Source organism: Idiotropiscis lumnitzeri, chromosome 10, assembly GCF_059441095.1.
Source record: "Idiotropiscis lumnitzeri isolate Australia: NSW breed Sydney's pygmy pipehorse chromosome 10, RoL_Ilum_1.0, whole genome shotgun sequence".
NCBI lineage: Eukaryota > Metazoa > Chordata > Actinopteri > Syngnathiformes > Syngnathidae > Idiotropiscis > Idiotropiscis lumnitzeri.
In genome coordinates, this window is record NC_142400.1 from 204,657 (window position 1) to 231,050 (window position 26,394).

The 26,394-nt window shown below is 45.9% G+C and overlaps 1 protein-coding gene across 6 annotated transcripts; it reads left to right on the forward strand.

Annotated features, from left to right (window-relative positions):
• Positions 1–426: 426 nt before the first annotated feature.
• On the forward strand, positions 427–25,823 carry arhgef1 (Rho guanine nucleotide exchange factor 1). 6 transcript variants are annotated; one of them, XM_088306145.1, is made up of 29 exons: positions 427–550; positions 12,410–12,596; positions 13,275–13,373; positions 14,133–14,175; positions 14,284–14,530; positions 15,323–15,352; positions 15,871–15,982; positions 16,051–16,126; positions 16,207–16,236; positions 16,978–17,211; positions 17,298–17,448; positions 18,748–18,759; positions 20,139–20,285; positions 20,685–20,878; positions 21,544–21,690; positions 21,766–21,848; positions 22,105–22,230; positions 22,299–22,413; positions 23,281–23,381; positions 23,452–23,526; positions 23,654–23,729; positions 23,819–23,986; positions 24,412–24,499; positions 24,561–24,665; positions 24,751–24,803; positions 24,881–25,024; positions 25,085–25,186; positions 25,445–25,614; positions 25,737–25,823. In XM_088306145.1, the coding sequence occupies exons 1-29, from the start codon at positions 474–476 to the stop codon at positions 25,809–25,811; spliced, it is 3,267 nt and encodes a 1,088-aa protein (XP_088162271.1). In that variant the 5' UTR covers positions 427–473; the 3' UTR covers positions 25,812–25,823. The 6 variants fall into 6 exon arrangements, with proteins under 6 accessions (XP_088162271.1, XP_088162265.1, XP_088162267.1 ...); XM_088306139.1 differs by lacking the exons at positions 18,748–18,759; positions 20,139–20,285; XM_088306141.1 differs by lacking the exons at positions 18,748–18,759; positions 20,139–20,285 and having other exon boundaries at positions 25,484–25,614.
• The last annotated feature ends 571 nt before the right edge of the window (positions 25,824–26,394 follow it).

The window sequence follows — 26,394 nt, forward strand, 5'->3', positions numbered from 1 at the left end:
TTAATAGTTTAAACAGCGCCATAAATGTCATTGAAATTGAGCCGTCTAAGGGGGCAACCCGACCGGACACTTTGATTTAAATAATTTTACAGGCGGTAAAACGCTGAAGAGTGGATGTTGTGCACAGCATAATGAGAGTTAGTGTTTAAAAAAATAATCAATAATAGGTTATTTAAACGCAGTAAAATCAACACTTTTGTTGTACAGCAAAGGGGGGGGGACGATTTAGTGTGTGACACAATGCGGAAAAGACTGGTTTCACTGAATTTTTAAAATAAAACAAACAACTTTTTAATGTATCAACACTTTCCCTTTCCTTTTATAATGTGCTATTACACAATGCGATGTTAACATTTAAAAAGTATGCATTGACATTTTTTGTGAGTACGTTCTTGTGTACTTCCGCATACAATACCCCCCCCCCCCCCCCACCACCACGATCGCCCCCACCTTTGCTCCCTCCACTTCACTTGATGACACACGACAACTTTTTTCTCTTCACAAAAGACGATTTGGACACTCAGACGGACGTTCTCTCCCTCGCGATCGGGTGAGTAAAGCTTTTAAACGTGGCCACCGCCGAGATGCTTGTGAGACTTTTAACAAAGTGTCGAAAAAGGTGAACGCGAAGGTGTTTAGTCTTTTTTTTTTTTTTTTTACTTCCCCTGCGCGGACCGGGACTCTACACCCCCCCTTGTTGTGTTTTGCATTTAAAACACAGTAAATTAACACACCGGTGCGTTTTAATGCCACTTTTCAAGCCACGGATCACGAAATGTTGTGATTGTCAGGCGTGGGAATTTGCGCAATGAGGCGTTTGTGTGTCCTGATGTCGTTGATGTTGAGATCAAACGAAGTGTTGCATTCAGGCCTTTGAAAGACCATCGGAATTCACAGACTTGTGGCTTTTGGGACTGAGAAATGTTTTTGATTGTATTATTGTTTTGTTTGTGGTATTTGTCTGCTGCCTCACTTTGGCGTATGACAAATGGTGGGAAACCTGCAACCAGCGGGCCAGACCCATCCCAGCCCAAGCATTTGACATGGCCCAGCGAATGCATTTTAGACGGCTTGAGACGTGATCCCCAAAATAATGCAAGAATTGGATTGATTTATTATGTTAGAAGCTCCCCAAAGTGAGAAAAGGATAAGTCGGTGGTTCCCACTGTGGTGCCGGTGGGCACCAGTTAGCCCACCAAATGAATAGTCTGTGGACCTTTTCTGAAATGGCTCCCCAGTGATGACGAGACATTGCGATTTTCTAGGAATGTTGTAAAAATGATCATAAATGTAATTAGTGGCAGAGATGTATGCGAGTGAATGGACATGTTTTGCTTTTCTAATTATTACCAAGGTCAACGTCTTTGCATCAATTATTCATTATTGTAACATGAACATAATTAGATATTATTTGGGCAAATTAGTTATTTCAGAAGTGTGTATCAAACTGGTAGCCCTTTGCATTAATCGGGCTAAAAGAAGTAGCTTTCATTTTCACAAAGTTTCCTGAGCCGTGCGTTAAATGATAAACTCAAACAGGTTCTGTTTTGTGTGTGTGAGGGGGGTTGTTTTTTTTTGTTTTTGTTTTTTCCAGATGCATTTTTTCAATTAAATAATCTAATGCTAGAGTTTTCCAATGTAATTAAAATAATAAAGATAACGCTACGCAATCATATTTTTTGTTTAATTATTCCTCTTATTGATAAATGCAATGGTTGTTGTGTAAGAAACATAAGTAAAAACTATATATACTTGAAGATGGGAAATTTCTACATATTTGATTTTTACAGCAATGTAGCAAATATATGTAATGAAATACATTTAATGTTTTTTCTAAAAAAAAATCAAACAAAAAAACCTCCATCTAATTTTAACTTTCTCTTTTTTTAAAGGTTACATCCTGCCTGTCATGCCGTTCTAAAAAAAATAGTTAAACTTAAAGGCAACCTTTCATGCAAAGGCCGAAAACTTTGAAACCCCAAACGCTCATCCTGTATGACAAACATTTACTCATCATGTATTTTTAGTACAAACCAAAAACAAAATGGCTGCCCTGCATAGCCTAGTTAAAGATACAGACGAGATCAATAATGAGTGTCTGCATCCTATTGATTTTTGCTTGTGTGTGTGTGTGTGTGTTTTTCTCCTCAGAAAACAGCAGTAAGCGCACGCATAATTGGCCTCAATAAGCACATTTAGTCAGTTAATCATTGAGCATTTTGGTGTTTTTTGCTTCCGTGTGATGCGGCTGCAGCTGATGGTCACCGTAGCAACTTCCTGTCAGAGAGCAAAAGGTGGAGCAAGGGGGAGTTGGTGGCACCGCCCGTTGTCTGAACAAGTGCCAGCCTGTGCGCTTCCCCAAGGCCGCCTTGGCTTCCTTTTGAAGGAATGTGGCGTGTTTCATCATACTTGGCGGCGTAGAACGTCGTCCGAACAGCGGATGGGGAACGGCCACTGCGCCGGCGTGGGGGTGATCGGGTGGGTGTTATTTCAAGCGGTCTCTGGGCGTTGGCATCCGAGGACTGGAAGTATTCTTCTCTGACTTCTTTGTCAGATGATTGGGCCCCCCTTTCATAACATTTGCAACTCTTTTTTAAGGTCTTTAAACAATTTTAAAAGAAGTCCAAATATTTTGGGAGAGCGCTATCACTTTGTGCACGATCCCTTGTTGTGTTGCTGTCAGGCTAGTGCAAAGCTTGCCGATGATCGGATTATTGAAAGCGGTAGACAGGCAGGACTTGGGGCTCTCGGGAACCGGACTCGGGCACACCTGGTTTACGGTATAACCAAATCTCGTTTTTTTTTTTCCCAAAACTTTCAAACCTAACTCATCATATTGTTCAAAAATCATCTCCAACGAAAATGAACGTCCAGCCATCGCATAGTGGAGGCCTAAAAACTTGAAAGACTTTCTCTTTTCCTTCTTCTTCTTACATATGTACACAATGACAAAACAAGTAGTGTACCTCCATCTAGTGGTCAACAGTAGAATGACGCCCTAAATAAACTGGAGGCAGAAAAGAAAAATCTCCAATCCCAAACTGTGAGGCAGGCAGGTTTCTCCAACGTCTGGCTTGAAAATGCCTCGCAATCGTGGCCCTTCTTGTTGTCATCGAGTCGATTCTGACATTTCTCTCTAACGCCATTTGGAAGCATTCGCTCAAAGGCGTATTTTCAGAAACGGACAGAGAACTCCCAGTTGAAAACGAGCCCGAGTTGCGCCGATGACGAAAAACGTCCTCCGCTTTCTCGATCGTCACCTGTCCGTCTCGCTCAACTCGCTGGAAAAGCAAGAAAATGGAAAGAGTGTGTCGCCGGAGCGAGACGCGAGTGAGAAGGAATAGGAAAAGGTCAAAGTGCGTGCATGGACGTTGAACGCTTGCACTCGGGTGTGATGATGCGCAACGAGGCAAAACGTCAACGCTTAACGTGGAGAGTTGTGCTTTTAGAAGCCGTGGATGTACGGGAACGGCTCAGATCACAAAACTCTCGGCCATATATTCTTTATCCTCCACAAATGACATCATCGCAAGGAGTCCCTTCGAGTAATATCAGTAAGAGAAGAAGCGGCACTTTTCTTTGTGTCGCTGGAGCATTAAGAATGTCGAAATGCTGAGACCAGTGCACCGCAACACTTTGATTTTGTTCTTTTCCTCAAATGAATGTTTGTGTTTAGTTTTATTAAATTTGCTAAAATGAGGGAGATAGATGGCGTCCTTGCTGGCAAAGACTGCTTCAAAATAAACATCTCAGTGGCCTGTGTGTGTGTTTGGACTCTGCAATAGGCCCTCCACAAACGCACGCACACGCACAGAAGCAGTTAGTGCTCGGGAAGTTGCAATCCGTGCCAGTCGATGGCTCCTGGCCTATCGAAAGTTTCCATGGAGTCGGTGACCTCCGTGTGGGGGGGGGGTGTTAGTGCTGTTGGGGTCGATGATGGGGGAGTTGCGGAATGAGTGAAATGCTCTCCGGACGGAGGAAGAGAAAATGGTCACCCAAGTGGTGGAAAAGCGAGTGAATGCAGCCGAGTGAAGTGCAAAGAAAAAGCGGGAGGCGGTGTTCCGTTTTTGGGCCGCCGTAAATGACAAAAGTGGCCCTCGCTGTGGGGGGTCGTGGAGTGCTCACGGGCTTACTTTGTGCTTTTGCTTTTTTCTTCACACTGAAGGTGGAACGAAAAAAAAGGATGCGGTGAGCTCGAAAGATGCTGGCGAGACCCGCCCGGAAAAAGGTCGTCATCTTTTCTTTTCCATACAGTCGCGCCTTGAGATGCAAGTTGAATTGATCTCAAATCGTCTTTCTCCATTGAAATGAATGGAAATGCTGATAATCTGTTCCCACGTCCCAAAGTGCAAAAAAAGTGCACTTTTTGCTTTTCCTGACAAAATGAGCACTCGTTAAGATTCAGAAACACTTGATGAAGTAAGAACATCATGAAATGGAAATTGTACATCGCAGTGGGACGTGTCCTGCGGTCGTAACTCATCAATACGGCACAAATATTCGTAGTTCTAGACACACGACTGTACTGTTGCATTTCTGCATTTGCCTCCAAAGTGTAAAGCACAGCGACAAACTGTAGAGTAGCGTCAGAATGAAGTTGGTTGTTTTCAAGCCACAAAGCGTCAACTCAAAAGACATTTTTCACCCAATAATATTCACTTATTTTTTTCTCCAATATATTCTAGCCGATAAGGGCCAGTTCTTTTTTTCCTCCAAACGACTTTGTTTTAATTGCGCATCCTCTCTCAATTGACGCAGCGCCCAGACGTCCCCAATGTAGTGTCCTGCGAGCGGCCGTCGGGCACCGGCCCGCTTTGTTTTTGGTGGCGGTGAAATTGCTGGGATAACTTTGGCCTTTGTGTGCCGCCGGACCGCAGCGGCGAGCATGCGAACAGACGGGCTGCCGTTTGTTGGCTAAGGGACGGTGGTGCCACATGGACACACAAGCAGGTGATCCCTCCCCCGCCGGTGTTGACGTGTAATGGTCCCCACTCGGCGCTGGCGGGCGCCATACGACGAGCTGCTCCAGAAAGTACCTTTTGGGAATTTTGCAGCCTGGTTGGAAGCTCCAACTGTCAATCATTAATTAGCTGCGTACTTTTCGGAGCTCAGCCCATAACGATCATTCGGGTCCAATACCTGTTGCCTTGTGATAAAAGTGAGCCGCTTTTTCATGATGAAAGCCATCGTTGTGAGATTTATGAATTTGTTTTGCGCGCTCAAATCATTTTTCTTCAGGAAAAGATGTTTGATGTCACACTCTGGTGAAGTTTGCGGCCAAACTTAAAGCTTTGACTTTGGAAAGTTGTCTTAGCATAATGCTAACAAATAATTGAAAGCATGCTAATGGTTAGCATCAATAGTCACACATTTAGAAGCAACAGAATTTTGAACACAAGCGATGGAGCAACACATGAAGAGAGATAATATTACAATACTTACACGGATGGGCTGCTCGATTATGTAAAAAAAAAAAATATCACGATATTACTGAGGTAATAATTAAAATCACAATTATTCAAACGATGATTTATTTTTTGTACGAAGCAAGATCATTTTTAAATGGCAAAAATATTAAAACAAATCTAATTCTTTGAAACATTGAAATTATGTGCATTTCTTTTGGACCAACAAAAAAAAATGTCAAATTATTTTTTTCTAAATAATAAAAAGGTACAAATGTCGACATTAAAATATGGTTTTCTTGTCTAAACAAACTAAATGGCCAATAAATTGTTGTAATGTTTCAATAAATAATTCCTATAGATCTCTTAAGTGTAAATTTTATAATGTTAGACATTGTAGAATGAATACGATCGTAACAATATTTTATAAATACATGAATGATAATCGATTATGCCAATTTTTTCATTGTTTATAATAATCGTAATTCATTAATTGCACAGCCCGATTACAAGGCATATATGTTTTATCCTGCCGTCAAACCTCCAAACCATCCACCTACTTGAGGCAAAAGAACGCTGCCACAGACGGAAACCGGCCGCAGCCACCACCGCCGCCGCGTTCACTGAGCCGGCGCACAAGCGTCACGGCACACCAGACAGGAAACAGCTGCACTTGTGAAAGATGTTTTGCGTTGCCCCTCACTTTTTCCAACTCCGCATGAGCTCGTTACTTCCAAATCGCCCGCCAGTCGGCTGTGTGCTCCTTTGTTTATTTCCAGCCACTCGTAGTGGAGTGAAGACCTCCGCCAAGGCCCGACTGTTGGATTGTGCCATTTGTCCGCTTGCCTGCAAACAATGTGAGGCGCAACCACATGACCAAACCCAGAAAACGGGTGAGCCGTGACGCTCAATGCTAATGTGCTAAATGCTAGCTCGCAATTGAGTTGAGGTCATCTTGTTCCTAAGTACGGGCTCGCAAGTCAAAGCGTGCAAATCGCCCCAACCGCCGCTCGTATCTCGAGGCGCCGCTGTACCTGACGTGTCGCGAGTGCGTCAAACATGTCCGCTGTGTGACAACATGCTGGAAAAAAAAAAGACAGAAAGACGTCAAGGCACACGGGAAGCCATGTGTTTTCACGTAGTCGTTAGCGTACGTCACCTCTGCCAGCTGCAACCCAAAAGCGTTTAGTGACATTGTTCATGTTCAACTTGCTTCCTCGGAAAAACCAAAAACACTTCTTTTTGCTCTGGGTTTTTTCCCCGCACTTGACCTTCTCTCATTTGTTGTTTTTTGCCCCCGCTCTGTTTAGTCTTTGGTGTGGGTGTGTGGGGGTTGGGCGCTCGGTCCTAAAAGCAGTAAAAACTGCACTAAAGGTCCTGGAAGGCAGTAAAAAAAAAAAAAAGCTTTGCGTTTACAGCAGTGCTTTGCAATTATTTTCTGTTTTCTCTTCAAATAGTTTGCAACTCTGCCAACTCTCCATAAAATTGGGATAAGAATAACAGTCAAGAAAAGAAAAAAAAAAAATCTGCTGAATAACTTTTTTCATACATGCGCCACTGCCACCTACTGTTGTGCATGTCCAGTTATGATATTATTAATAATTAGGGCCAGAGCAGCAAAAGTTTGCGTAGAAATTGTTCTCATTATTATTAGTTAGTAACGTTATGTTTCCCTTTTACTGCAAATAAATAAAAATGATCGATTCAGTCACCTTGACCACTAATCATCTTCATCTCACCCTGAAAAAAAAACAAAACCAAAGAAACATAAAACTCTATCCTATCAGTGGCCCTCGCATCCTTTGTTGGTTCCATTTGTGGCCCCGCAAGAATAAGTTTGGACACCCCTGATGTTGTGTGTTGAGGCTCCGCTGGCTGCTTTAAAAAAAACTCAAACTAAATCTTTTGCTGCTCGAGGCCTCATGCGCTTCTTCTTTTGTTCGTCAGCACGTTTTGTTGCCGTGTCAACTTCCTGTGCCGCTTCCTCATGTCAGCGCTCATACTTCTCGTCTTCTACCTTTTTCCATTTCTTCTGGCTGGCTGGCTTTCCCTTTCTTCCATCTCATGGCGCTGCTCGGAAATGGCTCTGATAGCTTCCTCAGGAAATTACACCCACTTCCTGTCTGTGCGCCACGCCACCTTCCACCCCCCAAGTGCTCTTTTCTCCACAAGTCTTGTGTGTGTGTGTGTGCGTGTGTCGGGGGGTTACTGTTGGAAATGAGGGTTAGCCCGTGCGGCCGGATGAGCGCGGCAAGTACGCGGCAGCCATGAGCCGCCGCGACCGTTGGGCTATTCTTGGGCTGCCGCCCAAGAGGACAGGAAGTGGGCAACATTGTGAGCGTGTGTAAGACGAGAGCGATGAAGCGACGTGTCCACGGGCCAGGTGCACCTTGGAATGCGTCCGTGGCCTCCATTTGGATTTGAAACTATAAAAGAAAGGCCATTTTCTTTTAGCTGTTCTGAATTTGATGCTCCACTTTCGATGACCTTGGCTTAGTTTTGTTCGTTCCGTGCCTCAGCGAGTTTAATTTGGATAGCAACTCAATTTTCTTGCATTGAAATGAAAAATGTCAATGATGTTTTGCATTATGTGTTAGCATTAAGCTAGCTGTGATGTTGTTTTAAATCTAATCCTAAATCCTATTTTCCGTTTGCCAACTTCTGCTGATTTGAGCGAAAACAATTTGCAGTTTAAAGCCTCGCCGTTTGAACGATTATTTGCATTCTGCTTGTCGTAAAGTTTGCGCAGTTGACTGCCACCACGCATGACGGCTCCTGTTTCGAAGAGCTCGTCAGTTGGCTCGCTCGCATCTCAAGGCAGCGCGTTCCACCGACAGAGTATTCAAAATCGGAGCTTGTTGAACCTTCGAGATGTCAAATGAATGTGAATCGTCTTTGTTCGATCGCTTCCTAAGTAGTGTTGGAACGCGGCCTGGAGGACGGAGGAATGCTGCCGTAAAGACCAGTTGTCACGCATGCACGCACACACACTCTGGCTCCCCGCAATCACATTGGAATGACCCCCCCCCCCCCCATACGTGGCGAGTCTTGACTCTCTCACGCACACACACACACGCGCGTACGCTTGATGGCTATCATTAGATTGATGCCACCTGACACTTTGTAAGAACTGGAATGTGTCAGGCGGGACGGCCCTAGAAGCACCCCCTCGAAACAATATTAAGACAAGTCCCATTTATTTGATCTTAAAATGAAAAGAAAGGGGCAAATGTATACATTTGAGCATGGTTTCATTGTATGAAGAAAGACTTGCGATCCACTCCCCAGCTTTGGAACTCTCTGCCACCTGACCTCCGCAACACACCGTCGTTCACCATCTTCAAATCAAAACTCCAAACTCACCGCCTCATTTTGATTCCTCTTCTCTATTTTGTTGTATTTATTTATTTTTGTTATTATTTAGTTTTCTAATTCTTCTTACTTTGAGCAGTTTGCTCTTTTATGGATGTACAGTGTCCTTGAGGGTCTTGAAAGGCACTTGCAAATTGAATGTATTCATATTGTTATTATTCAAACCTAAATTGCAATACTTTCAAATCGAACGCCTACATTTTGAACTCCAGAATGTCGTGTGCATTTGAAATGAAGCACCAACAGCTTTTCTTTTTCAACATCGATCGTAACCAACAAAGTGCAACAGTAATGCTTAGAAGGACAATAAAAGCAACAATGACACCAGTTCTTTTCTTTTCTTTTTCCTTTTGAATCGCATTGAAAAGCGGGCGAGAGGGAGCTTCGGTGCGGTCGGACGTCACTCGACTTTTGACCAAAGTCAACAACTTTACTTTTCGCCTCTAAAGGTGGAGCTGCCGCTTTGGCTTGCAGAGAAAAACGTGCCGCGCGTAATTGTCTGCAAAAGAAAAAAAAGTCTGGAGGAAAGAAACACGGACAGATGGGAATCGATTCATCGTTGCAGGTCAAATTTGGGCTAATTTCGGGCTGCACAAAATGCTGATTAGTTTTGAATCGCGATTATGTGAAGCAAAACGTCTGTATTGCCATGACGCTGTTTTCCAACAAACAATGTCGACAATTTATTCAAAGCAAAATCAAACTTGAAATAAGAATAACAATTCTATCTTAGCCTTAATCTGCTCTTAGTTTGTGATTTTGCAAGTGCGCACAATGAATGTTGAGTCCTCTGCTCTTCTTTTATTTCTCTGAGTGACGTTCGGCTCCCGCTGCAGAATTTGCCCAATCGCTCGCCGGCTTGCTTGCTTGCTATTTCGCCATCTTAACCATGCGTTGGCCTCCGGGTGGTGATGCGCGGTGCGGGCCAAATGTTTAAATATCGGCAGTTTGATTGGCCAAGAAGGAAAAAAAGAATTCTAGCAATCGACTGTTTGCTGCGCCTTGCTGAGAGTCGAGTGCCTTCTTGTTTGGCCTCGGTAGCGTGGGCGGCGTTTGGTTTGGTTAAGCCTTCCCACGCGCGCGGCTCCAAAAGTACCCACAGCCCACCGCAAGTGACCATAAATGAATGAGGCCATTCATCTCCCCCCCCCCCCCCCCCCCCGCCGGCTCGTTTTCGCCCTCGTCCTGCACAGTCCGAGCGTTGTTGCAAAAGAACTCACCTTGACCCCAAAATGCTTGCCAGCGCTCTCTTGATGAACGCCGCGTTCACCCGTCGACGCCTTCCTTCTCGTAAAAGGCAAATTCGGCACGCTGCGTTCGGAGATGCCGCCGGTTGAATGTCACAAATCTCAGCAGATCGTCGGAGACGTTTCATCGGATGACTTCAAAGCTTTTGTTGCGCATGTTCCCGCACGCACGTCTAGCCTGAAAAATTCACTTTGATGAATTTCATGACCAATTTCACAAATGGTAGGACGCATTTCAACTTTGTCGCCTGTTTGATGAATTGGACAAAAATCATGCCAAATTTCCTGCAGACTTTTTCAAAGACTTTTTTTTTTTCTCAATGTTCACAACCAATTTTACAAATATTTTACAATTATGATTTTGGGGGACATTTAGGACAACCGGCTTTGAATTTGGTTTACTCATTTCAGAATCAATATTACCAATGTTTTACAAGTTTGACAATTCCAACCAATTTGTATGAAGAATTTGAGCAATTAAAGAAAATAAATCAAACAAATTCGATTGCCAATTCAGCTCATTTCTTGACCAATTTTACAAAATGTCTGTAACCATTTTATTAGCATTCAAATTTTTTGTTTTCATTTTGAATTGAGATTTCACACGTGTAAATAAAATGATTTTTGGGATTCCGCTGCCTATTTTATCATTTGATCTCCAAATTTACTAACTGAACACATGACCGTTTTTTTCCCATTTTTTTTTCCACACAATGTATTTTATTTTAACTTTTTTTTATTTGAAATTGGCCACAATTCAATTGTACAATCCCTTGTAGTGTTGTGTGACTTTAAAGCACTGCACATATCCATGCACGCCTCTGCCGTCGTTTTTTCCCCGATTTGGTACCTTTTTTTTTTTGCCGTTACATAATGAGCTCACACGTAATCAGCTGCAACCACGTGGGAGTCATTTTTGAGCGCAAGGTGCATCTTGGTCTTGTTGCAAACACGTTGGTGCGTTCAAATTTGTACATTTGGCCAATTTTTCAACTTTGGACATTAAAGCGCCTCTCCTCTTTGCAAGTGACAACGTTTACAGCCAGTTTCATTAGGAATTCCACGTAAAGTTTCATGGGCAATTTCAAAAGCCGTTGGACAAATTTTACATCCAATTTTACATATTTTTTGTTATAAGTTTGCGAGTATAAACATGGAATGACTCATTTTTTGAGGAATCTGCCATTTTTTTTGCCACTTTTGCTCATTTGACAATTAGCTGCGCATTTTACAAGCAACGATGAACATTTTTTTGGATGAAATATGATATAAATTTTCCCCAAAATATCTGCTGACCACATTTCCAAATTGTGTTTCAAATTTCATCACAAACGCTTCTTCATTTCAAAACCGTTTTCAGCTCCGAGAAGCTTTGCGGCCTATTGGACTCATTTTAACAAGCAACGTCACAAATTGTTTACTCGGATTAGTGTCTGTTCTTTTTTTTTTTTTCTTTTTTTTCATCCCCGTTTAGGCTGCATGAGCCGCCCTTGCTTGTCGGCAACACAATGAGCGCTAAATGAACTGGAACCACTTGGGAAGTCATTTATAAGGCAAACACACACACACACACTCTTGACCTTCCCACAAAAGGCTCGTCTTGCTCGGTCCGCAGCCTGCGCCGGCGACCCACGCATATCGCCAAAGCGCACCGAGCGATGACCTCGGCGTGCAATTAAAATGAGACGATTCCACCGTCGTGACGCCGTTTGGTTCCCGCTCTCCTCGTTCCCGAGTTTCAATGGCGTTGTTTTTAAAGAGCTGGGGCCTTTGGATGAGGTGAACGTGTCACCAAATAATTTCTTTATTTTTGAACCAAAAGTAAATGCCATCAGAAAGATACTTGAGCAGCCGAAAACTCGGTTTGATTCCGATGATGAATTCTGGCCCGAGACAGCCGTGTAATTCTAGCTAGCTTTCGACGTGCGTCGTACAGCAGAAAGCCTCCATTAGTCAGCGACTAAAATGGGATGGAAAAGAAGACATCATGCGGTGAACCGCAAGCCAAAATGTTGCTCGAGCACAACTTTGAAGTGAAGCCTCGGGCGATGTTGATTCATTTTATTTTGGGCGCAATTTTGGCAGGTATGACTTTTGTCCGCATGGGGTCCCCATCCTCACATAAGCGAGTGAAACGTCGTCGGCGTACGGCAGGTCGTGTGTGTGCGACATGTTTGACGCATTTGATGACGGTCAGCTTTTTTTGCAAATGCTATGACCAATTTAGTACATTTTACTTGCTGTTGTCATCATGATGAACTGTTAAAAAAAAAAAAAAAAAGAACAATTTCACGCCATTCATCTTGAGAGGCTCCCAAGGTTCCAAATTGTGCGATGACCTGAGCCCCATCACTAAAATGATGTGTGTGCGTTTGCGGAGAGCAGGGCGCGTTCGGGCTCGGACGCAGCCATGAACATCATCGGGGCCGAAGACGAGGACTTTGAGAACGATCTGAACGAGGTGGTGGACGAGCAGCGCTTCTTCGGCAGCATCGAAATGTTGAAGGAGCGTCCCGCCCGCCTGCTGGTCTTCATGCAGCACGTCATCCTCCAGTTTGACCCGGCGCCGCTGGTGAGCCGCCAGCACGCTCACGTTCACGCTCACGTTCGCGCTCACGCTCACGCTCACGCTCACGCTCGCGCTCACGCGCAGCATTTTAGCAGCAATTGATTTTTTTTTTCTTTGCAAATTCAACTCTTTGTACCCATTTGACTCATTTTGCATGTTGCGCTGCGAAAAATCTACCAACAATTACCAATTTGAACAATTTCCACAAATTTGACCTGGACTTTCACCCCAATTTTTTGGGACCAAATTGGCCACCAATTTTGGCAAATGCCCGACACGATTTCATCAGGATTTCTATTTGTGTTTGCACCTTTTTTTTTCCATTTCTACCATTTTCCCGCTGAATGACAAATGCTTGCCAACAAAACCAATTGGTGCTTTTTTTTTTATTGTGAAAAGTTGCAAAGATGTTGGCACACAGTTTTTACTCGTGGCAAATAGTAAAAAGAAAGAAAGCCGTTTGCAGATGCAGCGGCGAGCCTCCCAAGCGCACCGCCACGTTCTCTCCACCACTTCCCCTTTTCTCACGCCGTGTTTTGTCGAAGGCTTTGTCATCGTGACTGGCGACCGCTTGATGACTTTTTGCCTGTTGCGTTTCTACAACTCATACAAACGCGTCATGATCATGTGGCTGGTGTGGGCTAAAATTGTGTGTGTGTGTGTGTGTGTGTCCTCTGTCAGCTTTGTTACCTCCACGCCGACCTCCTGAAGAACCTCAATGCCAAAGAAACCAAGAAACAGTTTGTGGAGTTCCACAACACCTTCTTGGACAAGGGCGCAGTAAGTGGGAGAAGTTGGGGCTCACTGACCTGAGCTCAGGTCAGGTGCAAGCGTTAAGAGAAACGAACGAAACAACTGTGACTGAAAATTGAACTTTTTCATTAGCGAAATAAAATGCAAGTGAATACGCTTTGGAGGAAAGAAAGCAAATTGAAACTACATCGTCGGTTGCTAAAATAAATTCAAGCTAACGATAAAGGGATTTCTAATTCTAATTCCAGTGAAAATGTCCCTCGTTTTTTGTTTTTGTCAATGAACATCATATGTGTGATTTTGGGTTCGGTTTATTTTGGATTGCGCCACTCGTTTGAGAATTGTAGTTGACTTTATTATGCACGCCTTCTTTTTTATTTTTGTTTGTTTTTATCAGTTTTACAAATCCTGTGAGCAACCTTTGTGCTGGAAATGGCGCTTGTGGCTTTGCTCATAATAAATTGAGTTTGGCGATAAATCACGGACTGAATTCAACTTCAATATGTACGTAATCAATATATATGTATTCATGTCATTCAAAATTGCTTCTAGTGCTCGATACTTTGCTTTAGGTGCGTGTCTGCGTGCGTGCGTGCGTGTGTGCATTTTGTTAGTCGATGAGAGCTGATAACTTCCTGTTTGGATCGTGAGAAATCCTCTTGTTCTTTTTTCGCCTCCGTTCTTTTCCTCATTGGACTTCAACCTTCACCCAGTGGCAACATTTGTAGTGTTGAGGAGCCCCCTTGTGGTGATGCTGCGTCACTGCCGAATGTGTTGTCATTGCAGATCCTCAGAGTCACAGTACCTGCTGTCATCGCCATTGAACTGGGTGAGCAGCGCTCGCTCATTTGGGTGTGTGAGTGTGTGAGTGTGTGTGTGCGCGTAGCATATCGCACATGCTTAACCCCTCAACCCCCCCCCCCTCCTCCTACGCCAGACCGGACACGTCCGGAAATGTTGTCAGAAGACATCCAAAGACGCTTCGCCTACGAGGTCCAATTGGAGCAGGCGGCCGAGGTGGCCAAGCAGCTGGAGGACTTCCGGAAGAAGCGCAAGATGGGGATGACGCCCAATGAGGCGGAGCTTAACGACGTGGAGAGCCACTACCCCACGGATCGCGTCCCCGAGGAGATGAAGGAGAAATCGGTCGCGGAAAATCTGCTGGACAAGATGTCCGAGACGCAGTGAGTGCCGCAAATTCCCTTCACTCTCCCAAAAACAAAATGCTGTCAAATGTATTTGATCAAAACATCCCATAATAAGCCCAATAAAATACAAATCACTTTGTCATGCCAAAGCAAAACAACTTAACCGCCCCCTCCCCCCGGTGTGAGCAACATTGCGCAAACTCTTTCTCCTCCAATCAGTGACGCCGATCAATAAAAAAAAGCGCACGCTTGCACTCGCTCACCCCTCTCCCACCTCCAGCGTTTGATTGGCTTGCGCAGGGAAATCCCCAGGAAAGCCCCCCCCCCCCTTCCCTCTCCTCCTCACGCCTCCACCTTCGTGTTGTGTTTCCGCTGTCTTGCGTGCATGTTGCATCGGCCGGACGTCAAAAATGCTGAAATGCGTTTGGGCTCACTCCGCCTTTGCGATCCTCCAGAAGACGTGAGACGACTTCACGCAACTTTTGCTGTAATGAAACTTCAGCTGACTTTTAGCATTTAAAGTGCCTTTTTTGTTGTTTTTTTTAGTGGTCTGCTTTTAATTTTCCCTCCCTTTTGAAATTAGAATATGTTCATTAGTTTGAGCTGTAAAAAGAACATCACATCAGTCCGCTTTGATTTGGACCACAACAAGCGCGGTCGCTTTAAGTTCCATCAACCCAAAACACAAACTTTGTTGTTATTAAGTCGCTGGCGAGAGAGGAAAAATGCTACTTAAAAGCAAGAGGTGAGTCTGTTTTTTTTTTTGTTTTTTTCAAAATCTGTCTTTATTCCCTCAATGAATGGCATTTTTCTTTTTTTCCTTCTCAGACCGACCATCGTCTCGGATGAGGAGAAATGGTGAGCTCACAAATGTGTTTTGCATGAAGTTGATTGTAGTTTTTGTGTGCTGTTGTTAAACTTGGCTGAGGTCGACTTGCAGCCGAAGGACCCCAAAAATTCCCGCTTTTGAGTTAATCGTCATCAAATAGTCAAAGGAGTTAAGATGCTCAGCAGGTTTACAAAAAAGGCTGCGTGCAAATGTGATTTGATTGTTTGCAGCCCTTCCCACTTTCTTCTCCAATTTCATCAATATACACATGAAATGTATTGCAAAATTTGGAGGCCTTCATTCGGGTCAAGCACGCCTGCTACTCCATTTCCCTCACGTGATGACCTCATCCATCCGAGCGTCCATTAAATCCTCCCGCCTCGGAGCCACCAATCCACCTGTCCGTCCTTCCAAATCAATGCGCCACCCGAAACATCCACGATGTTCATTTAACCCATCGACTGTCCAACCGCAAATCCAGCATAGCTGCGCCCGTCCGTCCAGATGCCGCGTTGGTTCAGTGCTTGAAATGCGGCGTGTTTTGTAGCCAGTCCATCTTTTCGGCGGTGGCCTACTACATGAAGCATCTGGGTGTCAAGACCCGAACGGTGGACAGCAAGAAGTCCCGAGGCGGCTTCTTCCGCAGTAAGCTGGTCAAGGTAAAGGCAGGCCGGCTCGCGCCGACCCGTGTCCTTGCGCTTCCTTCTAATTGCGTCCACTTCCTCAGAACAAGAAGGACGAGTCCACCAAGACCAAACCCAGGGGCGGCTTCCCCGGGATCCCCAGCTGGATCGCCGGCAACCGTACGTAGCAGCGACTCGGCCCACGGCTCCCGTCGTTGAACCGCTCTGTTCCGTCAATAACCGTTTCTCTCCTGTTACAGCTGAGGTCAAACCTAAAATGGAAGCCGAAGGTACAAGCCGCCCCCCGAGTGCTCGCTTCCGCTACACCACCTTATCTGTACAGTGAACCCCCGTTTATCGTGGTGGGGGGGGCCTGCCCGTGAAAAAAGGCGTTTGTCGTGAAAGTCATTGACACCCAAAAACCATGAAAAAATGTTTTGTCGGGCAACCAAGCCTGAAGGCATTTTGATGTCAAGTTGACTCAACAGCAGGGGGCGATATCAGGCCATCATGACACGGACCGACGCACAACACATTATTGAAGCGATCACTTTTCTCCCCTCTAAACACCAAACCATCGAATTCCATCCACTTATGGACTGAAACGCCATAGGCGGGCTAACGAAAATGAGCATCGGCCTTACAGTCATGAAACGAAACCTTCGACGGAGCAGCAACGCATCCAAACGCTCCTGAAGCCGTTTATTCTCCCGAATATGAAATGGGCAAAATGTCACGCGTGTCCCAACGCTAAATTCAGAGGCTTGTCCGAGGCCGTAAGCCATTTGGACTAACGATGAACTGGGGGCTTCACTGTGGACAGTAGTTGAACCCTACTAATGATCCCACGCGCATGTCTGCATGTCCCCAATCACACGAGGAGGTTTTGTTCTCTTGATTGAGTTGCGCACACCCAAAGCAAACTAACTCGTCGCCCCGTGTCCCCGTTTTCACATGTCGACACTTTGGGATTGTTGTCTTTTCCTCGCCACCTCGTCCCAATGTCGCAACTTCCGATATTTTCTTTCTAGCCGACAGGGACAAAGGGAGTCAGGAGCGGAAAGGTTCGACGCCCATCCGGGGATCCTTCACCGACCCGACGGCGCCCGCTCTCCCCGGCAGGAAGTCGGCGTCCGCTTCCGGAGCCGGCAGCTCCAGCCCCGGCTCCGGCTCCGGCTCCGGGCCCTTGCCTTCGGTGGAGATCACAGACGGCTCGGGCAACAGCGTCAGCCTGAGCAACAGCCCCGAGGCGTTGCACGCCGATGGTACGGACGCCATCATCCACCGGCCTTGGAAAAACTGCCCGAGAGATTTTCTTTTTTCATTTTTCTTTTTTTTTTCAACATTCCAGGCCCCTCCGGCAATCGTCTGGAGCCGCTCGTCTTGTCCGATTGGCCCGACGTGTCCTCCGTGGGCTTGGGGGGCTCGCTGAGTGTCGGGGAGCCCTTCTTGATCAGCGACGCCGCCGCCGCCGCCGCTGAGGAGAACCTGGAGAAGGATAGGTGAGGACGCAAACATGTCGTCAGTCGCTGCTATCTGCTCGCTTTTGCCATGCTAAAATAACAACAAGCCCCCGGCCACGCCCCCCTCCGAAAGCAAAACGTAGCCCAGTGTCCCTTCCAACCTTTCATCTCTTTTCTTCGTTCCTTTGAATCTCTTTTGTCCTCTTGTCTTGTCCTGATGTTTGAATGTGCACTTTGATTTGTGTCCGCGCACACGTGCAACGTCGTCATTAATTGTTGCCCAATTGCACTTTGCACTCAAATGAAAGCAGACGCTTGTTGTGAACTTGTGAAGTCAAATGAAGTCCTTCTACTCGGGAGGAGGCCACATTTTCAAAAGATGCAACGGCCACTTGCAATCTTTTGTTTACTTGAACTTAGCACACGCAATCAAATCGAGCGAGCGATTATAAATTGTTGATATAATGGAGTCATTTTGAACAAACTGCTTTCTCTTAAAGGTGATAAGGCTAACACTTGAGTTTTTTTTTCTTTTTTTGGTGAGTGTGTGTGTGTTGTTGGGGCGTATCCCAGTTGAATAGCTCCGCCCCTCCACTGAGCAACAGCTGAATCTTATCTCCGTATTCAGAACCGAAACAGTAGATGATCATATTTTCCGTTCCACTGATTGTGATTTTTGCAAACAAATCGGACCTAAAATAAAATTCACATTTTTGTTTCTGAAACTCTTACTTTAGCTGTAAATTGTTTTTTTTAAATAGCATTGCAGGCCATGTCGTCATTTTTATTTGTGCCGCGGGCCGCTAAAGAAATGGGTGGCAGGCCATAAATGGCCCTTTTGCCATAGTTTGGACACCACTGCATACAATTGGACCATCTTCTGGGGTTGAAACAGAAATGATCTGATTATTATTTTTGGAAATGAAAAACTGCAAATAAATAAATTTTTAGCCAACTAACGGAGGATCGAGTTCCATCAAGAAATATCGGCATGTAGCAAATATGAAGAGGAAGGCCGAATCAAAGTTTTGGTTGCGGGGTTCAATCACACGCGTGTAGTTTTTGTTCCCGTTAGGACCCGAATTAATAAATGGGGGAAAAAAATGAAATGACGCACGAGGGAACAATTGTTCCTCGGTGATTGGAATGATTTCTCGAAGCAAAGTAAGAAATCCATTTTTGCGTCGGCTTGGTTGTCGCCTGCTTATCGTGCGCACGTCCGGGCACTTGTCTTGGTTTGCGTTTGCGCGTGCATTTGCGTGTGCGTTTGTTGCCAGCAGGCCGTGTTGTGTTTGCATCGCTGAGGTGTTAACGTTCTGGTGTCCCGTGTTTTTACAGACGCAGGACAAGGTGGGCGCCTCGACTGAGGCCTGGACAATGCTTCACATGCACTCGCACACGCACGCACGCACACACGCACGCACACACACTGAGTAACACAGGACAAGTTAAGTATTGTTTTCCTGGTATTAAGCAGCTGGAACATGGCTGCTTTTTGTTTTGCACTTTCTAAATTGTCAGGCTGCAACATTTGGATATTGGCTGAAGCATATCACATGCATTGAAAAGCATGGATCTCTGAATTTTCTTTGATTTGGGAAAAAAAAGTTTTGCGCCAACAGTTTTTCTTTTCTTTTTTTTTTTTGAATCCCTCAAATATTTAAAACGAAATGTTTCCCATTTTCACGATCGAAAGAAAATGCAGCTGAAAAATAGTTTTTACCCCCAGAAAATCCGTCCATCCATTATCTGTTGCGCTACTCCTCACGAGGGTCGCGGGCGCGCCGGAGCCAATCCAAGCCGTCTTCGGACAGTAGGCGGGGTCACACCCTGAACCGGTTGCCAGCGAATCACATGGCACACAAAGAGCAACAAACGTTTGCGCTCACAAACACACTTTCGAGTGTCGCATTAACCAAGCGTGCGTGTTTTCACAATGTGTTGGATCAAACCCGAGTACCCGCAGAAAAGCCACACAGGCACGAGGGGAACATGCAAACTCCACACCGGAAGGCCGGAGCCGGAATCCATTGCTCCTGAAAAGCCACGCCCCTTTTGCCCTTTTTGTTAAACATGACAGTTGATCACATTTCAGTATCCAGTCGGGATAATAAATAAACACCCCCTAAAAAATTCAAATTGAAATGATTTAGCGCATTGTCTTTGGAGCTGTTGAGCTCCGTTGACTTGTGACAGTGTGCAGAATTAATGAGAACTAAATAAAAAACACATCTTATTTCTCTTCAGACACTTAAAGGGGAGGTTGCAATTTTGAAAAATTGGATCGAACCCACAACCTCCAAACTGTGAGGCGGACGTGCTAACCGCGCCGCCTCCCCACAAAAATGCATTGGAAAACGTTTCAGGATTTGGGGAGGACAAAAATCAAATACTGAAAATATTTTAGGATGAGGGGAAGCATTGAGCACCCAAAAAATGTCCCATGTTTGAAAATCTTGATTCGTTTTTTTCCACAGTTTCATGCCATGGATGAAAAAATGTTTTTCCCTTCAAATTCAAATTTAGTTTGATGGAGATGCATGCATTTCATTGGCCAATATGAAAGCGAAACGTGTCATTGTCTAACATCTTGCCTATTTTTCATTTTTGTCCTTTCCGCCTTGTTGCCTGCATGTCACTCTCTCTGAATACTTTTGCCTGTATTTTCTCTCTCGTCTACATTTTGCTTTCCACTTGCGTCCCCTCCTGACCCCCCCCAACACCGGCAGCAAGAAGGTCGCGCGCAGCGAGAGCGCTCGCGTGACCCGCCAGCCGTCGTCACGGCGTCGCGGCTCGTCCCGGGCCAAACAGTCGCGCTCTCGTAGCGACGTGGACCTGCAGCCGCCGTCCGCCCCGGCCACGCTCGCCCACCGTTTGTAAGATTGGACACAAGCCTGCATTCAAATAAGTATCTTTCATTTGCTCCGCCCACAAAAGTTGAACCTTGATCTACTGGAGGAAAAGCTTCCCTAATACATTTTCTGCCAGCGGCAAGAAAACGTACCTGTCATGGTAGCGCAAACTAGATCAAGAAAAATTCTGAATTTGAAACCCAAAGGAAAAATCCAAATCCGAGATGTTTCTATTAGAATCAAACGAACAAATAGACATTTAAAAATGTTTCAAAGTAACTCGGATGAAAGAAGGTTTGCATAAGGAGGCAAGTTGAAGCTTTTTTTTTTTTTTTTTGGGTCAAAACTAATTTCTGATTTGGATTTCTTTCTTTCTGCAACCGCGTGCGCAAAATGTGTGATTGTTGACCTGCTTTGGGCCAGCAACGAAGGAGCGGCGGCAGCGGTTTCGGAGGGCTCGGGCTCATCGCCCGCCAGCCCCGCCCCCCAGCCGGAGGAGGTGGAGCCGCGCCTGCTGGAGTTCGAGCAGGAGCCGCCCAACTGGAGGGAGCTGGCCTCCCCGGAGGCGCTGGCCGGCCTCGGCAAGGAGGAGACCAAGAGGCAGGAGGTCATCAACGGTGAGAACGGGGGCGGAGGTCAACATCGGTCGGCTCGTTTCAAATTCGAGCCCGCGCTTGACCATCGCCGCGGTCGGCCTGTTTCCCAGAACCGGGCCGTCGGTCCCGGGAGCGTTTGCCTGCCTGTCAAGTCGGCGCGGCCACTCGCTCGTCCTCGTTCTCTCCAGCCGCGATGGCGTTGTGACATGTGACGGATGTGGAGCCAATCAGCAGGAAGGTTGGCTCCAGTCAAGCAAGTCCGCGCGCTTCCGAGCTGCTCCGAATGGCAAATTGAAACACGGCGTGTTATTTTGAGGGGACGAACGCAAGATAGAAAAATGAGCTTTTCAAATCCATATGCAAATTCCAGGCGCTATTGAATCGTTTTTTCCCCGGGGGGCAGACCATTAAAAAGTAAAACCAGGACAGCACAATTTGTTTGGGCATTTTCTGCAAACGATGACGTGTTTTGTATAACGTTGGAATTTCCCGCTAATTTGGGTGACATGATATGGAAGTGAAATAAAGTTGGATTGTTTAATAAAGGCATGCAAACATCCGATTCTTCAATAATGGACAGATGAATGGAATGGCAAGTGAGCAGCTTTCAAATTGAACGCCGTTCACGGCTGCTCATTTTCCTCGGTTGATTTTGTGATTTTCTTTTTCTCTCTCTTTCTGGTTAGAGTTGTTTGCCACGGAGCACGCCCACGTGCGCATGCTGAGCGTCCTCCAGATGGTCTTCTCCAAGCCTCTCGAGCGAGAGGAGCTCCTCACCTCCACCGAGCTGGCCGCCATCTTCCCCAACCTGGACGAGATCATCGAAATGCATTGTGAGACTTTTGCCTTCATTTGGAGCGGAAGCGCCAAAAATGTTTGCGTGCGACTTTGAGTTGCGCTTTGTCCAGATCACTTCTACGAGAACTTGAAAAAACTTCGTCTGGAGGACAACTTTATCGTCAAATCCATCAGCACCACCGTCCTCAACAGAGTGAGACCTCACTTTAATTTCATTTGAAATGAAAAGCATTCTTTGTGAGTGTTAGGTTTTTGTGACACAATTGGTTTTGGATCCGTTGTCCTCAATGATGGTTTTTTTCTTTGACTCGAAATGTCCATCATAAAGATCATTTGTGCCCACCTAGTATTTAGTGTGCAGTGCTCTGTGTGCATGAAAATGCTCCGCTACTGCGGGGTCACAGATGAAGCCACTTTGGGTTGGTTTTTTTTTATCCCCCCCCCCCCAGTTTGGAGGCACAGAAGGGGAATGGTTCCAGAAGCTGACGGCCCGCTTCTGCAGTCACCAGTCGTGGGCGCTGGACCAGATCAAGAGCAGGCAGAAGAAAGAGGCTCGCTTCAACGCCTTCATCCAGGTACGGTGCACGTTAGGGCTGGCGGCCATCTTGGGAGTAATGCTCAAGGGCTGCGGTGGTGACGGCAGGAGGCGGAGAGCAAGCCGCAGTGTCGGAGGTTGCAGCTGAAGGACATCATTCCCATCGAGATGCAGAGGCTCACCAAGTATCCGCTGCTATTGGAAAACATCGCTAAGAACACAAGTGCGTGTGTGCGCGTCTGTGTGTGTGTGTGTGCACCTGCGCATAGCTAACCACATTAACATCGATATGGAGAAGTTTGATTTTTTTTTTTAACAAGGGGTGCCGAACACAAACGATGCAGCAAGAAATGTAGACAGACAATATGACAATATTCTTTATGAAAGCAGTTGAAGTTGCGGCGGTCTTCTTCAACCACCAAATAAAAGTGGATTATAGCTTTCTATAATTTACCGCCCCCTAGTGGCCAAAGAGCGCACACCAGAAGACCCGTTGAAGGAAGAATGCACAAAAACTTTGGTTTTTCATATGCAACCGAGTTATATTATCACGGTCAGGTTTGATTTGGTCAAATATTTCGATTGCTATTTTCTATATTAGACAAGTTACAACAGTTTTTTCTTTTTGTTCTTTGGGGCGATTGGAACGAAATCATGTATTTCCATTCCGTGACGATGATGTCAAACGTATTTTAGATCTCATCTCATAAAAGGTCTAAAAATGATCATCAATTTAGCTTTGCTGAGGCGGGACAATGATTTGATTGACATATAAGCTGACATTTCTATCCGAAATGGCTTTAAAAAATGCATTTTCATATCCACAATTACACGTGACTCCAACATGATACTTGACAGAAATTCGTTTTAAAACAAAAAAATAAATCAATAAATTGGGTGAAATTGTTTTTATTTATGCTATATTGGCATTTTGTGAATGTCAAAAATCAAAAGCACCATCAATCCGAAAAATTGCAATACCGTTTTTTCCTCAAATCATTCAGCCCTGCTGAAAATGTTTTTCTGGAAATTTTGGGGACAACGAGGGGGAAAAAATGAGTTGGCATGAGTTGATAGTTGTGCGTCGCAGAGGATCTCGGCGAGAAGGAGCGCATCCATCAAAGTGCCGAGTGCTGTCGAAAGATCCTCAACCACGTCAACGAGGAGGTCAAAGTCATGGAGAACCTTCTGGTGAGAAAGTCCACGCGTGCTCGCTCGCTCGCTCGCTGGCCAACTTGACCGTTCTTACGTGTTTGTGCAGACGCTCAAGGACTACCAACGACGATTGGACACGTCAGGACTCAAGCCCAGTAATGAGCTCTATACGGAATATAAAGTACGCCCGCCCGCCCAAAAGCCCACAACTGCAATTGTGTGACTTGGGACGTGCGCATTGAATGGGAAATGTCCATGGTGGTTTTGTGCGGGGCCTCATTTTCATTGTTCGGCTTTGCTTTTTGCAGAACATTGACCTGACGCAGAAGAAGATGCTGTTTGAAGGCCCCCTCACTTGGAAGGTCACCAAGGAGAAGGCTGTCGGCAAGTCACACACACACTTTTTTTGCCTTTCCTGATGTTTGTGCAAAAGGCTGACAATGTTTTTGCTTTGGGCGGCGTGTCCCCGTCAGAGGTGCAGTGCGTGTTGCTGGGCGACCTGCTGGTGCTCCTGCAGCGGCAGGACGACAAGATGGTGCTCAAGTGCCAGAGCAAGAGCAATATCACCGTGCAGGAGGGCAAGCAGATGCTCAGTCCAATCATCAAACTGGACTCCGTCTTCCTGCGCGAGGTGGCCACCGGTTAGTCGCGCACGTATAAAGCAAAAGAAGAAGCGCTTGTTCAAAAGTAGACAATGTTTCTGAAAGCTGTGCAGGAGGCAGGACAAAAAAAAAGGGTGTCAATGTTTCAACTTTTTCTCAAGATGTTTAAAATAAAATCTTTTCACGTTTTGAATCCAAAATGAATGAAATAAAAAAACTCAACTGGCAATTTGTTGGAATTTGGGGATCCATTTTTTCTTTCCAAATGTGATATTTTGAAATCTTTTGGCTCATCTTCAGCTAAAAGTGTTTCAAAATTTGAGGGAGAGAATTTTGGAATTCTAAAAGGAAAAAGTAGTTATTTATGGATTTTGAAAGGGTTAGGACGTGCGTGAGGGAGGAAGGTCATTAATCGAATGAAAAGATAACGTTTGAAAATGTTTTGGAATAAAACCTCAAAACAGATTTGAAGGCCTTCTACGTGATCTTCACTTGGGACAGCGGCGCGCAGATCTACGAGCTGGTGGCTCAGTCCGTGGGCGAGAGGAAATTGTGAGTGACGCAAAAAAGTTTGGGTTGTGTTGAGTGCGTGACATATCGTGTGCGTGCGCAGGTGGACGAATGTGATCAAGTCAGCAGTGGATGATCTGAAGAAGAGCGGAGCGCCAATGAGGATCACCCTCCCTCCTGGAAGCGGAGTCGGATTGAGTCCTTCTGGGTGAGTGTGCGCTCGCGCGTGTTGCTCTGCATCGGGGTGTGTGTGTGCACGTGTGATAATGTCCATTTGTGTGTGTGTGTGTCAGGCTGAGCGCGCCTCAGAGTCCCACGGAGAACGGCGGTTTAAAGAGCGGCGGTGGTGAGACCCCGATTGACGGTCCATCCTCGTCATTATTGTTGGCTCGTTGACTCGCCGCCAAAATGGCGTGTGTGCAGATCGCGATAAGGACAGCTCGAGCGACGACAAGTCGTCCGATCCTCGGCACTCTTTGATCGACTTCCTGTCCGACAAAGGCTTCGACCTCCTCGGACACTCCAACGGCGCTCAGGAGAAGATGGCCGCCGGCGCCCTTTACGAAGGTGAGCCGCCAGTCCCCGACGTGGCCGTGACATCATCGGTGAACGATTTGCTCTCGTCAGTCACGCTGCTGAAGAGGCTCCTGGTCGGCAGCATCAGGCTGTCAGAGGACGGCGAAAATGGAGAGGAGCCCGCTCTTGAAATGGACAGCTGTCAATCAACAGGTATTTGTCGGCGCCTGCGGGATTCCTCGTACGTCGAGTCGTCTTTACGTCATTGCAGTTGGCTCCCGACAGTAAACAAAAATGCGGTCCTCATATTGCGCCATCTAGTGATACACGAAGGAAACACTGCCAAGGTTGACCGCGACTGTTTACTTTTGTTTCGGTTCAATTTTGAGGTGCAGTGACTTTGATGAATATCAATTGAAATTTGGGCGAATTGAGGCACGTGACAGCCAAAATGTATTGTCCCAATGTGAGATTTGCCCGGCGCTAATCGAGCCTCGGCTTGCTTGGAAGAACGCCGGCCGGCGGACGAGGGCGGGGACGGCCTCCCCTCGGAGACGGCCAGGCTGGTGTTGTCCCCGGAGAGGATCGACCAAGTGTGCCGGCGGCTCGTCAGCCTGGAGCAGCAAATCAAGAAACTGCAGGTGAACATTGCTCCGAAACCTGTTATTTCGCCTGCTGCGATTGGACGTTGGTGAAATCAGAATCGGAATCAGAAATCCCTTTATTGCTCACGTCAAATGGATTTGCTTTTTGTGCCTCGCAGATTGTTGAAGAGGAACATCACCGGCTACAGGAGGCTTTGTCCAAGTTCTCGTTGGAGGGCGCTCACTTTGCCTAAGACGCCATCACGCCACCTGCTGGCCAGCAGGTGAGACGACCAAGTCGAGAGGCGCGCGACGTCGCGGCACAAGCGTGCCCATCTTTGGCCGAAATTGTCACGCCGGTAAACAGGAAGTAGCCCGCTTTGGAAGATTCAAAATGCTCAATTTCCTTTTGGCTCTCATCATTCATTCGTCTGCAAAGCTCACGTGTGTCCACGCACTCGTTTGCAGAGAGCAATCTGTCACAGTTTGGAATCGGAATGCCTAAACTGCCAATTTCAACAGCAACTTTTTTTTTTTTTTTCGTTCTTGTATTGAACAAACGTGGACACAATTAATGACACTTCCGTTGGCTTTTCACAGCCAACTCAAATTGTCCGTACCTTTTGCCACCAACACATGTATGACGGTGGTCAACTCTCATGAGGGTGTGGATTTGGACGTCCTGAAAGGAAGCGTTGAACGATTAGACTTTTTTTTTTTTTCTCTCTACTGGTGCTGGTTTGGAGTGCAAGAAGCTTTTTGGGAAATGTCCGCAAACCTTCCCTTTGCTAAGAGAAAATGTGAAGACGGCTTGCGAGGAAAATGGCTTTTGTGGCC